This window comes from Phascolarctos cinereus, unplaced genomic scaffold (assembly GCF_003287225.1).
Source record: "Phascolarctos cinereus isolate Bilbo 61053 unplaced genomic scaffold, phaCin_HiC Scaffold_9;HRSCAF=440, whole genome shotgun sequence".
Classification (NCBI taxonomy): Eukaryota; Metazoa; Chordata; class Mammalia; order Diprotodontia; family Phascolarctidae; genus Phascolarctos; species Phascolarctos cinereus.
In genome coordinates, this window is record NW_027556402.1 from 9,322,378 (window position 1) to 9,337,846 (window position 15,469).

The 15,469-nt window shown below is 42.3% G+C and overlaps 1 protein-coding gene across 1 annotated transcript in view; it reads left to right on the plus strand.

Moving 5' to 3' along the window:
- ADAD1 (adenosine deaminase domain containing 1) overlaps positions 1-15,469 on the plus strand; it is a 52,117-nt gene that overhangs the window by 15,644 nt on the left and 21,004 nt on the right. Inside the window, exons 5-7 of the mRNA XM_021008263.2 lie at positions 10,005-10,130; positions 12,372-12,495; positions 13,739-13,909. Coding sequence (XP_020863922.1) covers positions 10,005-10,130; positions 12,372-12,495; positions 13,739-13,909 — 421 coding nt within the window. The remainder of the gene's footprint in view (positions 1-10,004; positions 10,131-12,371; positions 12,496-13,738; positions 13,910-15,469) is intronic.

Consider the following 15,469-nt stretch of genomic DNA (forward strand, 5'->3'; position numbering starts at 1 on the left):
ATAGGTCCCCAGAGTAGGCGTTACTGCCTCCTGGGGGGTGCTGGAACAATCCAGGGAGTAGTAATAGCCTTGGGTGCAGTTGGGGGGCGTTGCATAAAAATAAGGGGATGTGGAAGCATAAAGAAAGAAGATAATAAAAATTTGAAAAACTCTGCATGTTTCATCTGTTGTATGACAGTTAAAATCCTAGTGATTACGTTATTTTCCAAATAAACACATAAAATGCAAATTATAACTGATCAAGGTCTGCTGACAGGTCTTAACAAGCAAGTATTGGCAGGCAAACATGTCATGCATGTTGTCAGGAAGTCCAGCATGTATTGGCAGGAATATGTGTGTGTAATGACTTGTTTGCAATATGATACTATGCGGTTACATGACACAGTATTGTGTCATCAAAATTTCAGTGCAGGAAAACCCCCCCACAAATTTACAATAAATTGTTATTAAATTTATGATGTGTCAAATATTTTATATTTTTTTGAAATGATGCAAATTTAAAAAAAAACATTAAAAAAGGGTTAAAGAAAGTAGATTTCCAGGGGGGCACTGAGTAATTTTTTTTTTTTAAAGGAGGTGGTAGGCCAAATAAGTTTGGGAACCTGTGCTCTAGAAGGTGAGATTTGATGGGACTTGAAGGGAGCCTGGGAGGTTTATAATCCCCACAGTGTCCATCACAGTGTTTGTTGATGAATAGAATTAGTAACTGACTACAGGCTGACACTTAGGCTCTGGGACGCCTTGTGAGCCCTTCCAGGCTCATAACTTACCTGAGCCATTTTGAGAGTTTAACCATGTAGTTAAGACATCTGGGGCTTCAGAGCTTTCTAGTCTAAGCCTCTCATTGTAGACCTGAGGGAGCTTGGGCCTGGAGAAAGAAGTCAAAGAACTCAACCAGTTGGTAATAATGGGAATGATTTCTTTCAGTTAAGCTTGTGGTTGCAACATTGTTGAACTTGGGTATTGTCTCAGTTTTTCATTATGAGATAGTTGGTTTTGGCTGGATATATCATTATCATCTTCAAATATTAATTTGACCTCTTGATTATTATTGCTTCTAATGTAGTTCCTATCTCAGTGCAACTGTTAACATTTTTGATGCTGTGTCTAATAGAAATGTGGAAAAGGGATATCCGTGTGTGTGTGTGTGTGTGTGTGATGTGGCTAATTCTTCTTTGTCATATATTATGTTGGCTTTTGGCTTAGGGTGGATAGTTTTGATTCTTTGAGGAGGATTTGTGTAGTATGGTACTACTTGTTCCTAAAAGTTATATAAAATTCTGCAAATCCATCAGGACTGGGAGGGGGTGCTTTCTTTACAGCTAGATCTATTTACTTTTCTGAGATTGGGGTTATTTAAGATCTGGTCCTCTATCAGTTTGGATATTTGACGTATTTTTGATCTCTATTTTTTTGGTGTTCTCACTTTTGTAAGCATTGAATGTAAGAATATGTTTTGGTTGTTTTTATTCTGGTTTTGTTGTGATCACTTTGGTGCTTTTATAATTTGTTAATTTGTTTTTCTGCCCTCTTAATCAGATTGGCTAAAGTTTTATCAATTCTATATCTTTAAAATAGTTTTTAGTTTTATTTATCATTTCTATAGGGTTTTTTCGCTTCATTTCTCATCTAATTTTTAATAGCTCCTCTTATTTTAGATTTGTTTATTTGTTGGCTTTCTGATTCTTTGAATATATGAATCCGTCAGTCCTCTCCTTTTCTTTTTTGATGAAGGATGTTTTCAGGGATATGAGTTTTATTCTAAGCATTACTTTAGCTACCCTAGAAATTTTGGTATGTTGTTTAAATCTTTATAATTGTTTTTATGATTTGTTCTTTGACCCACTCTATTTATATGAATGTATATGTATGTATATAAGTATAAAATTTTATGTATAGAAATATATTGATGTACATCCTGTTTCTCCCTTTTTCCATTTGTTTGCAATATTTCTGTGCTATCTAACACTTGGGCAGTTTTTATAAAGGTTCTATGTAATGCTGAGAGAGTTTGTATGTGCATAAATGTATCATTATGTATATATGGAAATACCTTAGCAGTCTGTTCCTTAGCTCTAGTTCTTTTGTTCAGTTCTCTATTTTCCTTTTTGTTTATAAATTTCAGTTAGACTTATCCAAAACAGAGAGGGACGTTGACATTTCCTGCTACTATTGTGTTACTTGGTATGTCTTCTTGTAGCTAGCTGAATGGTTCATTTGTGAATTCAGATGCTAAAGTATTTGGAGCATTTAAGTCTAATAGTGAATTGGTTTATTGTCTGTGGTTCCCTTGAGCATAAAGTAGTTTCCTTGTTTATCTCATTTTCTATTTTGAATGTTTGCTTTTGCTTTGTCTGACAGGATGATTGTAAATCTCGTTATACTGGATTGACTCTGTGCGTAGTCAGTTTTTCCCAGCCCCTCATTTGTATTTGGTGTATATGTTTGTTTTTAAAATGTGCTTCTTGTTAAGCAGCAGATTGTGAGGGGTTTTTTTCCTTATCCCATTCATCACTCTTGATTTTTAATCCATTCACCTTTAAAGTTATTAGATTTATGAGGTGATTTCTAATATCCATTTGTCTGTAATATTTTTTTCCAAATTAAAATTTTTCCTTCTTCCCCTGCAAACATAGCATTCAGCTTCTTCAGTTATTTTAGCTTAATCTATTCCTACTGCTTTCTTCCCTGCATCCTTAAACCTCCCATTGTGTTTGTTATTGGGAATTTTGCTTTTAATGGTTCCTTTTTCTTGTTTGCTTTTATCTAATTATTTATTATTTTCCCTCTCAGCCAAGTAATCAAGTAGAACCCCCCATCCTTTCTTCTCCTTCAATGTATTTTGATAGTTGAAAACACTTTGCTCTCTGTACTTTTTTCTATCCATTCTGGAACAGTCTTATGCTTCCATGTTCTTCCTTGAAATCAGCAGTGTTCTCTGTATCATCAGGTATTGATTCATTTTCCTTTGTCTTGCAGTATTTATTTGTAGATGCCTGAATTCTTTTATTTGATTTGGAGGACATTTTCCTTTCTGTTATTAATGTCTTTCCTGTTGTTTTATCTCTCGATTTTTCAAGGTCTTTAAATGAGCTTTCTTCTTCCTGAGATCTTTGATAGTTTCAGCCTTTTTTCTTTATTTCCCCCCATACTCAGTTTCTTACCCCCTCTCCTTTGATATAGGCTCTTTCCCCCAGACTTAGTGGAATGCCACAAGACCTCCCTCCCTCCACCCCCTCATGTATCCTGCTCCACTACTCTCAGTTCCTCAGTTCTCATGCCCAGCTCTACAGAATGCTGCCACTCCTTGCTAACCTTGTAGCCTGAGCATATTTTTGCTGTTTGATTCTCCAGGTCTCTGAGAGAGACTGAGGGATGGGTGTAGAGTCTGGTGCAGGAGCCATGGGTCAGTCTGTGCAGCTTCACTATAAGGGAGTGTGGTGGAGGGGAGGGGGTGTTTAGTGGTGAAGTTAGGCATTAACCCTCTCTGCTGTTTGTTGAGTTTTTACCTTATTTGGGTTCTTGGTGTCTTGGATTGTGGAGACTGCTGAAATTGCTTTATTCCTGGCTTAGAATTCCTTTTTTTATGGAGGTTTGAAAGATCATGAGGAACAGAGAAAATATCTGGTGTTCCATCTTGCTTGACCCAGAAGTCCTTGCACTGAGTCTTTATGATGGTTGGCATCTTTTGGTTTATTCATCTTTCCAGCTTTAACTCCTGAATTGGAGCATTTTGCCAGAGCCAGGCTTTTAACCTCCTGCTTTTTGGGCAGGGCTTATAAACACATCTTTTTAAGTGACTGTGATCATTTCTTTAGAGAACTGTTGGAAAACTGTTACTTCATACTCTGGCGATTTTTGTCACAGAATTGATGGATATGGGATTCGCACTGGACCCCTAAAAGGAAAAGACCATGTCTTTGGGACCTGGACCCCAAAGCTCCTGAACCAAATTTCTGGCGTTTGCCTGAGGCACCCATCCCATCCCAGTATAATTCTTTTAACTGCCCTTTCATTGTGGCCCTTATTGTCTGTACTTGGCTTCACCCCAGGCTTCTTAATCCCATCCAGATCTTTATTGTCTTTCTGTAGAAAAGTGTTCATCTTCCCCCCATAAATTGTTTTAATTCATTAATTTCATTAAATTGCTCAGATTCCTTTTGTTTTTGGTGTTAGATTTTTTAAAAATTATTTAGATTTATTAACAATCACTTCTATAAGCTTTTGAATTTAAAATTTTTCTACCCCTCCTTCCCCATCTCCCTCCCACAATCTGATGTAGGCTCTACATACACATTCCTGTTAAACATATTTTCACATTCGTCATGTTGTAAGGAAGAATTAGAACCAATAGAAGGAACCACAAGAAAGAGGAAACAGAACAAAACAGAAGAAAAAAAAGGAGCAAATAGTATACTTTGATCTGCATTCAAACTCCGTAGTTTTTTCTTTGGATGTGGATAGCATTTTCCATCATGAGACTTGAAGATGTCTTAGATCCTTGCATTGCTGAGAAGGACTGTTTATCCAAGTTAGTCATTGCACAGTGTGGCTGTTACTGTGTACAACAGTCTTCTGCTTCTGCTCACTTCACTCAGCATCAGTTCATACAAGTCTTTCCAGGTTTTTCTGAAGTCCTCCTGCTCATCATTTCTTATAGCACAATAGTATTCCATTACATGCATGTACCACAACTTGTTCAGCCATTCCCCAATGCATGGGCATCCCCTCAATTTCCAGTTCTTTGCCACCACAGAAAGAGCTGCTATAAATATTTTTGTACATGTGGATCCTTTTTCCATTTTTATGATCTCTTTGGGATACAGCCCTAGAAGTGCCATTGCTGGAGGTCAAAGGCTGTAATTGCTCAGATTCTTAAAATCCTGCCAGCCTCTATTGGCAACACAATAAACCTTGTCTCTGACTGAAAGAAGGCTTGAGTGGTTGAATTCTTTCAAGGCAGACCAAGCCATTTTCCCTTGCATTTCAGGGTTCCCCACACCCCTAGATTGCAACAGAATGACTCATACATTTTTCAGTGTGTTTTTTATTTTTGGATGGCTGTCTTTTATTAGAGATATTTAATCCAAAGATCTCTCCCCTCTTTCTTTCTAGCTTTCTTTCTTACTCTAGCTGTATCACTTTTAGTTTTGCAAAAGCTTTTTGTTTCTCTATTCAGACTGGTTAGGAATTTTTCTCCTATCCATATTTCTGAAAGACACAATCTTCTGTTATCCTCCTTTTTAATAGTATGACTTTTACATTTGTACTGTTGCTCTTTTAGGAATTTATGCTATCCGGTTTAAGATTCTAGACTTAAAAGACCAGAGATTATAGTCTTTAATATTCTGCTCTTTAAAAGAAAAATTGCAATATTTTCCAAGAAGCTTTATTGATTAATAAATTCCTTTCCCAGTCATTTGTATTTTGGGATATATTGAATATAAGACTACTAAATACATTTGGTTGTAAATCTTTTCTCTTCCGCTATTTGACTTTTCTATTTTTTATCTAGTAGCATTTAATTTTAATAATTATTGCTTTATACTGTAACTTGAGATTCAACAATGCCTGAACCCTTTTTCAACTTAACCTTTTTTCGTGATTTCTTTTGATATTTTAGATGTTTCATTCTCTCATATTTTATTATTATTTTCTCTATGAAGTGGAACCCATTAGAATTTTGATATAGCGTGAAATGTGTAGATAATTTGGCTTGTGTTATTATCTGAACATACATTTATGTGACCCATTTATGCATATCTAGTTCTTTATTTCCACAAAATTTCTTTTCTAGTTGCATATATATGAGTGTTTCATCTGCCTTGGTAAGCTTGCTCCTAAATATTTATTACATTTTGTTATTTTTAAAATGGTATTTCTCCTTTCAATTTTTCTTAGTTTGGAGAAGGGGGGACAGGGAGGAATGCATGGGAGTGAGCAAGCAAGCTCTTTGGAGCCTGGAAGACTTGGATTCGAATCTGCCGTCCAACATGTAGTGGCTGGGTGTCTCTGAGTAAGCCACTTTGCTTGCTCTCTGTGCTCTAGGCAGCTTTCTGACATTCTCGGTTTCAGAGAAGGTGGCAGCCTGCATTAGTAGAGGGAATTTCCCCATCTAGACAGTCTCTGTACCAGAGAAATCTGGAGTTGAGTCTCGATCCCTCAGTTTAATCCAACACAGAGAGGAAGGGAACCTTCCTTGTATCACACCTGACAAGTGGCTGTGTAGCCTCTGCTTGAAGGCTTTGAAGAAGGAGGAGCTCATTCCCTCTCGATACAAGCCATTCCACTTGGGGGCAGTTCTCATTGTTAGGAGATGTTTCTTGTCATCTGGCCTAAATTGATCCATTTGTAACCTGTGCCTGTTCCCCCTGGTTCCTCCTTCTTGAGCCAAACTGAACAAGTCTATTCCATCCTCCATATGAGTCATTTAAGTGCTAGAAGACAGCTATCATGTCTCCCCTCAGTCTTCTCTTCCCCAGGCTAAACACCTCCATTTCCTTCCATTGGTCTTCATGTGATGTAGACTTAGGCTTCTCGCTGTTCCTGATTCCTTTGGCCACTTTGTAGCTTGTCCCTGTCGCTCTTTAGCTGTGGTGTCCAGAATTGAATTGGATTCTTCAGATGAGGTCTGACAATGGCCGAGTGCAAAGGGACTCTTACTTCCTTATTCCTGAAGGCTAGTCCCATTAATGCAGCCCAGGATCCCATTAGCTTTTTTGACTGTCACCTCATGCTGCTGACTTGTCATAACCTTGGAGCCCACTAAAACCCTCGGATCTTTTGAGGAATTACTTGCTATCAATCCCTTGTCTTTCCATCTTGCATTTGGGTAATTGATTTTTTGTACTCAAGTTTAACTTTACATTTATTTCTCTTAAATTTCATCATATTAAATTCAGCCCAACGTGCCTGCTTGTCACAGTCCTTTTTGGATCCGGACGCAATGGTTCTGTGGGTCAGCTGGCTGTTTGAGCTTTGTGTCATCTGCAGAATTGATGAGCATATCCAGGCCTTTATCCAAGACATTGTTAAAATGTTAAATAGCACAGGGCCAAGCACTTGTCCCTGAGCCGTTGCACTCCCGCCACATTGATCATGAACTATTGACAAATGTATTTTGAGTGTCCGTCCCCCCAGTTCTGGTTCTATCATCTATTGCACGTTTCTGTTTTTTCCACAGGAATATCATGAGTTATTTTTATCAAAAGCTTTGCTAAAATTTTAAGTAAACTACATCCCTTTCATTGACTAGTTAAGTAATCCTGTCAGAATGGAAAAGAGGTTACTCTGGCATTTCGTGTTCTTTATGAAGCCATGTGGGCTCTTTGCAATCGACTCTTCTCTAGGTGTTTGGTCACTCGTCTTTGTGGTCACTCCCATTCTAGACAAGATCACAGACCTGTTGTTTGCAGTTTGTTCTCCTTTTGGACAATGGGACCCCCACCCTTCTCCACCTCTGCATCTCCTCTCCCATTTCCCATGATCTTCTTCTTACCTCTGCAGGGGCTGCCTGTTCTCTCAGACCCTGAGGATGTGGCCCAGAGAACTGGAACCATCGGGCTGTAAGAGGCCCCGTCACCACCTCTGCACAGTAGGAATGCCTTGTTGGTTGTTCTCTCTCCTTCCCAGAGCAGAATAAGAGCTGAGCACCTCGGCTTCTCTCTGTCGTCTGCAGGCCCCTCTTCCAAGTCTCTGCGATAAAAGCCTTGCAGCTGAAAACATTATCATTATCGTTGCTGTTATCATCATCCTCTCTGCTCCCCAGCCTTGATGCGTTCTGAACATCAGCATGCCTGGTGTTGTTTTTACAGGACTGTGCCTTGTGCTCACACTTGTCCTCCATCGCTTGTCCTGGCTGCCATCTTCAGTACGTTTCTTTTAAACATCTGAATCGTTTGGTGAATCTTCCTGTGCCTCTGCATCTCCCCCTTTAGACACGTTACGTTTTTCTCCTCATTAGAATGATCTCCCTTTATTTTTGTCCTTAGAATATTCCAATTGAGCATCTCCCGTGCCTCTTGGACTGGCTTCATGGAGGCAGTTTAGTTCCATGGGATTCCACCTCTCTTTGCTCTGCTGCCTTTGAAATGTATTTTCCCAAAATCTAGTCAGATGATATCTCATGTTTCTTCTCCTTCACCAACTTCTTTCCAGAGTTCCCATCATCCCCCCCCCCCCCGGCAACCAGTTGTAGCTAACGTAGCTAATAGCTAACATTTATATGGCGCTTACTACGTGCCAGGTACTGGGCTAAGTGTTTTACAGTGGTCCAGTTTGATTTTCACAAGAACCCTGGGGAGTAGGTGCAGTTATTATTCTGATTTTACAGATGAGGAAACTGAGGCAAACAGCAGTGAAGTCACTTGCCCAAGGTCACACGATTAGTGTTTGAGGCCAGATTTGAACTTAGGTCTTCCTGACTCCAGGCCCAGAGCTCTATCCATTGTGCCCCCTCGCTGTGCAGTTACTCCACGGTGTTGGAAATCCTGTCTATGATCGAGCTTCCCCTTGTTAGTGCCTTTGTCTTTTGAGGGATGAAATGATTACTAAGGCATGCCAAGCTATTAGCTGCTCTGTTTTTAGCTAAGAGAAAAAGCTGCAGCAGACTCCTGGATGCGTGAAGTCTCTCTTTACCGCTGTACCCTGTGTCTTTGCTGTGCTTGGGTTCTTTCTCCCAAAGCCTTCAGCTCTCTCCTCTTTCTGTGCTGGAGGTAAACTCCAGTATACTCTTCACAAAATCACTTGTGTTTTTCCTCCAGCGACCTTCACGACCTTCATGCGCATGCCGTCTATTATGATTCAGGTCCTTGGATTTCACCTTCTGGGCAGGTTTCCTTAATATGCAGTGCTTCCCCCAGTCTGTCCCCCTTGAACTATCTTGTTTCTTTTCGATAATTTAGGCCCATCCAGTCTACCCTGGATGTGTGGCTTGGAGGTGGGCGATGTTAGTCGGCACTGGTTCTTCCCTTGTGGGTCTGAGAGCGCTTCTTGGCCTGGCGTGCAGCTTTGATCTTGTGCCGGAAGGCTCTGCTTGATGCGCTTCTGGCGCGTCCCATTCTTTAGGATCCAGACACCTGTCTGTCTCCCTGTGCTGACCTGGACTGGAAAGAGGACTCACTGTAATTTTTTTTCCTTGAATTTCCTCATCAGGACTTGGTCCGGTGCATTTTCTAGACAACCTTGTTTATTTTTCCAGCTTGGTATTGGATTTGATTCCTGATTATTCCAGTTTATCAGGAATTATTTTTCCTTCAAATTGCTACCCAACCAGGAGAATGATATAAGTGGGGCTCCCCACCCCAGACTTTTGCTTGGGCCACTTTCCTGCAAAGTGGCATTGTATGGGGGAGTGCCACAAAGTGGGCTTTCCTGCACTTGCTGCTTGTCTCCTGAAGGAAGCCTCGGATGTCGGGGCTGAGCAGGACACGGCCCTGGGTGTGCAGGGGTCCCTTCTGAGCCCGTGTGACACCGTTGGACGTTACTGAGGACTGGACGAAGGAAAGCGCTAAGCTCTTTCTGCATACCTGTAGACATGGGAGCAGGAATCCGGGCCTTTTAGGAGCTTTAGGGAGCTATGAATTTGAAGCCCTTATGTGACGCCTTCTAGATCTGTGTTATCGGGTTGATTCTCTTCCCAGTTGTGTAAATTAGCATTCCGGCGTCGGCATTGCTCCGTAGTGCGAAAGTTCCGTGCTGGTTACAGTTGAAGGTTTTCCTAAGGCAGGTGTGGAACGCCAGCCTCAGATGTTGTCCTCCTTTAGTGATACCAATTTAATGATGAAAGGTTACACATTGTAATGTCTTTTTCATCACTGACGTGGGGTTTGCCTGGTATCATTAGCTACAAGTGGAGTGTTCGTTAAAGCTCATAAGTGAAGCGAATGCTGCTCTTGTCCTAGAGCCCAGATCAGAGTTTGTTCATGATAAAGCGTAAACAAAATGGAGGCTGAAGATCCCCAAACTGGGGCCAGTTTATGTTGTTTTTGATGTTTTCTTCCTAGAAGGAAGGCATATCCAGCATGCAGAGATCTCGGAGGCAATTAAGGATACCTTTAATTGTCTAATTGCCAAGCATTTGGAGTATTGGAATTGTAGCAGCTCACTGGCTGCTTTTGTAATTGAAAGAGGTAAGTTGGATTGGAGGATGAGGATTTAAAGGGAAAGATGGAAAGCATCATGTCTTGTTCTGCCTAATTAAGTCGTAGACTGAACTGTAGTTCAGATATGTTGGCAGACAGATAAATCCTGGCCTCTGCCCCACAAAGGTACTTAGCACCCTTTAACTCTCTGTCCTGCAGATCGGTCCGTGTGGTGACAGTAGGATTTGCAGTTACCGCCCCCCCTGCCCCCCCAGCATTGCTGCCATCGCTACTACTGTCAAGTCAGCAATAGTGGGAAGGAAAGGGGCAGTAAGGGGCAGGGGGAGCCACAGTCCGATGGAACCAAAAATAGGCCATGAAATAATGTGGCAAGTCTTAGGTGTTCCAAGGACTATAAGACTGAAGGGCCCACAGGTATTGAGTTGAGGTATAGAGCTGATCAGCTGGTCTCATGGGAAAATGCAAAACTGTCTTATAATAATCCTGTTTTCCTCATTTTAAACTGAGAGAGGAAAAATTCCTGAAAGGTGGGAATGTCTGCCTTGACTTGAATGGTCTCCAGCTTTGTTGGGAGATCTTGTGGCCCTTTTCGTGACTCCTCTAACGCCAGTTTTGTTCACTTCTTTTCATTTGTTCATTTTGGTTTCATTAAGTCTCCTAGAAATAGATGAGCCCCAGAAATAATGAAGTATTGGAATGCAGAATAGGTCTGTGGGAATATTTACAGAGATGGATGTATCGGACTTGCTTCCTGTGCTCAGAGAGCTTTATGGAGACGAGATACCATGTGAAACACTAGCAGGCAGTTAATTGCTAAATTACGTGGTACCAACTTAAATAGTGTTTGAGATTCAGAGAAGGACCATAGGGAAGGCTTAACAGAGAAGCTAATTCCAGTTTGGCCTTGAGAGACTCCTGGGGCCAAATGTAGTGGTAAACACCTGTGATCCCAGCTGCTGGAGAGGCTGAGGCTGGAGGGTTTCTTGAGCTGGGGGGTCCTTAGCTGCAGTGGGTTAATAAGCTGAGGAAGCATTTGCTTGAAATCTGGGCATTAGTATGAGGAGCCCCCATGTTGCCTGAGAGGAGTGTGTCAGCCCAGATCAGAAGCTCCTGTGCCAGTCAGTAATGGGATCCAGCCTGGGCAAGGTAGGGAGACTCAGTCTTAAAAGAAAACGAAGAAAAATACAGTAAGGTTTTTGCATAGTCAGGGGAAGAAAAGACATTATTTGAAAAGGGAGAGAGTAGTATCAAGGAAAAGCCCTGTTGTAAGGACAGTGAGGTCTCGAAGAGCTGATTGTGCATTTGGAAGTGGTAAAAAGTCAAGTTAAGGTGAGAGGAACCAGGTGCTGGCAGCTCTCTAGTAGAACGTGAGCTCCTGTCATTTTGGCCTTTGGGGCCCCAGCTTTTGGGCTGTCAAAGGGCCACCATACTGGAATTTTGTTCTGGTTTGAAAAAACAAAATCCCACACCCAGCACAGAGCCTTGTGTGTCGAGTTGCACAGATTATGCATGTAGGCTCTGCAGAGGAGGGCGTGTGTGTGATGTGTTATGACTAGGAAGCCAGAGAATGTTGAGGAGCTGGTTTTTGATAGGTTACAGTCTGGTGCCGATAGGGAGAAGTGTGGTAAATGGTGAATGATAAAGAAGATGAAGGTGGAGAGGAAATGGAAGCAGTGAGTGTAAATACTGTTTGAGGAGTTAGTTAGCGGAAGTAAGGATGGCCTAAAGGGCCAAGAAAAAAGGCTTCTTGGGATGGAGGAGATGATAACTCTACCTCTTTCAGCAGAATGCTGGATTTGGCAACAGGAAGACCTGCTTTCCAGTCTTGCCTCAGACACTTATTGTGGGTGACCTTGGACAAGTCACCACTGCCATAATTTCCCTCATCTATTAAATGGAGGTACTAATAAATACCTACCTCCTAGAGTAGTTGTGAGGCTCAAATGCAGGAATGTATATAAATAAAATGCTTTGCAAACCTTAAAGTCCTCCAGAATGTGGGCTTTTTGCTATAATCACTAGTAGTGGTAATGATGATGCTTATCATCTGTTCTCACTCCAGTGCTGCCTTTTAGTTAGATTGACGATGCCATGAAAGCTGGGTTCTCAAGGTTTGCTACTCTCCCCTCTTTTTTGGCTCCTTTATTTGACGCATTTTAAATGTATATGGGCATTCAAAATCATGGATCCTTAAAGTATTTGATCTAAATGTAAGGGAAGAGAGAAGGGAAAAAAACGAGCTTCTGTTGTTAACGTGTCCCTTTTCAGCTGGACAGCATGAAGTTGTAGCCGTGGGCACGGGTGACTACAATTACAGCCAGTGCATCAAACTAGATGGGCGTGTGCTTCATGATACCCATGCTGTGGTTACTGCCAGGCGCTCTCTGCTCAGGTGAGGCCACAAGGGGATGAGCTTTGGTGTCTGGGCTGTGTGTGGGGCCAGCCTGCCGTGGGTGAATGCTTGTGGTCTGTAGTGTAGGCTGGGCTGGGAGGCAGCAGCAGGAGTTAGACTGATTGTCTTTCTTGCTTCAGTGGGCCTTTCCTGTTACTTGGGGGGCCACCTTGAGACTGCCGTGGTGGAGGGGGCATTATAGTCATTTAAAACAACTAATTGGGCAAGGAGGAGGTTGTTTTGCTTGTTTTTTGTTTTGACGCTCTTTGAGTCATTGCCTGTTTTTGAGCTATTTTTCTTTTTTAAATAGTTTGACACTTCATTTTACACTTGTCCCTTTTGGTTGAAGACCAGATGTGACACATTCATTAAAATCAGTTTATTCTACCGAGTTATTTTCCATTCTAAGCATGTATTAGTTTGCCTTCTCATTTAGCTGTTAGTGCCTTTCAGAATATTTTCCCAGTAAAAGTGATTTTTGGAGGGGTCATATTGCAACTATAGATCTGCCTCCTCATGATGATGGTGCCTGAGTCTGACATATTGAGCATGGTAGAGGCTGCTCTTTCCAGGGCAGTCTGCCTGCCTGTGCCCTCATGGACATCTGCCTGTGTTGCAGGAGAAAGACCTTTGTGGCCTCTGGCAGCAGAGGAGAGAGGCAGACCCCCGGCTCTGCCAGGCAGAGCGGGACAGGGAAAAAGGAGCATGCCCTATGCCCTAAGAAAGGCCATTTTTAGAAGAAGGCAGTGGTGGGCAGAGGAGAAAACTGATGTGGTGCAAACAGGGGAAGGGGATTTCATGTGGAGAAGGGAGCAGGTTGGGAGACAAATGAGCCATCTGGACTGGGTGCTATGCTGGATTTGGGGCAGATGCACAGATAAGTGAGCCATGGCACCTGCCTTGTGGACCTTAGGAGTCTAGCAAGGGCCTGGGATATCCCATGTGGACAGAATGAAATAATTACACAGTGCTTTGGGAGATCTGAGAAGGGAAAGTCCAGTTCTGCCTGGGTGTGAGCTTCATGGAAGGAGCCTTCATCCTGGTCTTGGGATTTCACCCTAGAGCTATTGAAGGTGGGAGGGGGCGGCAGATACATATCTGGAGTCAGCATGACGGTGAGCAGTCAGGTCAGATAGTACCAGATTGTGGATGACTTTGAATGCCAGACTCAAGAGGCTGGGCCTCACACACACACCTCCTGCACACACTGAGTCCTTGGACAGGTTTCCCTGCTTTATTTCAGGTACTTCTATAGACAGCTTCTGCTCTTCTATAGCAAAAACCCTGCTATGATGGATAAGTCAATATTTTGTACTGAACCAGCTTCCAATTTCCTCACTTTAAAGCAGAATATCAACATTTATTTGTATTTGAACCAGTTGCCAAAAGGATCTGCTCAAATTAAGTCACAACTGTAAGTATTTTTCAGGTGTTTATAAAAAAAATGACCACGTATTTTAGAAAGAATTGTTTTAGTAACTGAGAGTTCCTCCCCTCAGATACCCCAAAGTAACCCCTGTCTCTCCTTCTCAGACAGAGTTGATGACTTGTGAGCTGTAGCAGCTCTAACTTCTTTCTTCCCCACCTGCTCTCCAGAAACTGGTCCCTCATCCCTTCCTCTGGGATCGCTACTGTTCTTGCTACTGCTATTTTACTACTACCAAAATAACGGAAATGCCCTGTTCCGCTTCTCGTTGCACCAAGGACCTCATGTTGTAGGTTGCAAACAGCTCCCTGCCCGAGCAGCTGAGGGCACTGTGCTTCCTGTTGTGGTCACAGCCAAGCCTAGGGAGGGCGGCAGGTTCCTGTAGCCTTCACGATAGTAAAGGCTCAGGAGGTAACTGGTGTGGCTCAGTCTGTCTAATGAGAAAGGGGAGAGGTTCACAGCTGTATCCTGTGTGTTGTGTTATCGAGAGATACACTGAGAAGAATGTGGCTAACTACCCTTGTTTCTTCTAATATTACTCATTACTTTAAATATTATTCCCATTAAGTGATCTATGGGAATTAGACAAATTAGGAATGACTTGTCATGGAATCAGACTGTATACAAATACCAATTTTAATAAAAGATACATCTGCAGTGCACTTTCTAAGTCTGGAGTCACACTAACTACGCACGTTTGAGTCTGTGTTTGAGGCATCATGGATAATGACAATGGTAGAGGCTGAGCCTGGGTTTGAATCCTGTAGTTGTGTGACACTTGGGCAAGTCATGTAATCCCCTGGAGAACCAGTTTCTCCTGCCAGATGAGGATTATATCACTAGCTGCATGCCTCATTAGGTTTGTGGGAGGTTCAAGACCCTTGTAAACTGTCTGAGTGCTATCTGCCCAGTAGCTGTTGTCACAGCCAGAGGCAGTGACGGGTTCTCTGGATGAGAACCCTGACGTGGAAGTAAATTGGGTTTCCTGCATTACGTGGGAATGTGACAGAGCAGAGAGAGTTCTGCACTTTTTCTGTGGTTGTGGCAAGTAGAACTGCATTTCTGGACTAGTTTCCAATTTTTCTTTTCCCTTTTTTCTTTTTTCCTTGTTTTTGCTTCCTCCTCCTCTTCTCCCCCCCCCCCGCCCCCGGGCAATGTGGTTTGGTCAGGAAAGTGATTATGCTTGATGGTTTTCAGTAAGGTGTTCATGGAAATTCCTTGTTTGGAGCACTCTGACTGGATGGAGCCTGACTCCTCCTTTTTGGGTGCTGTGAGGGGTCAAGAGCTTCATCCTCCCAGGCTTTGTGGTTTTCATCCATTGTCATCACTGATTTCAAAGACAGACAGGCAACTGTAACATGCTGTCTTGGCCTGAATAATAATAATAATAATAAGTGACAAGAAGGACATTTCATTTGGTGCTCACCAGCCCTCTAAGGTAAATATCATCCTCATTTTACTTAGGATGAGAGTGAGGCTCAGAGACGGGGCCTCAGTGATGGAGGCAAGGCTCAGACCCGGTGCTTCTGCCTTCCAAGTTGAGCACCT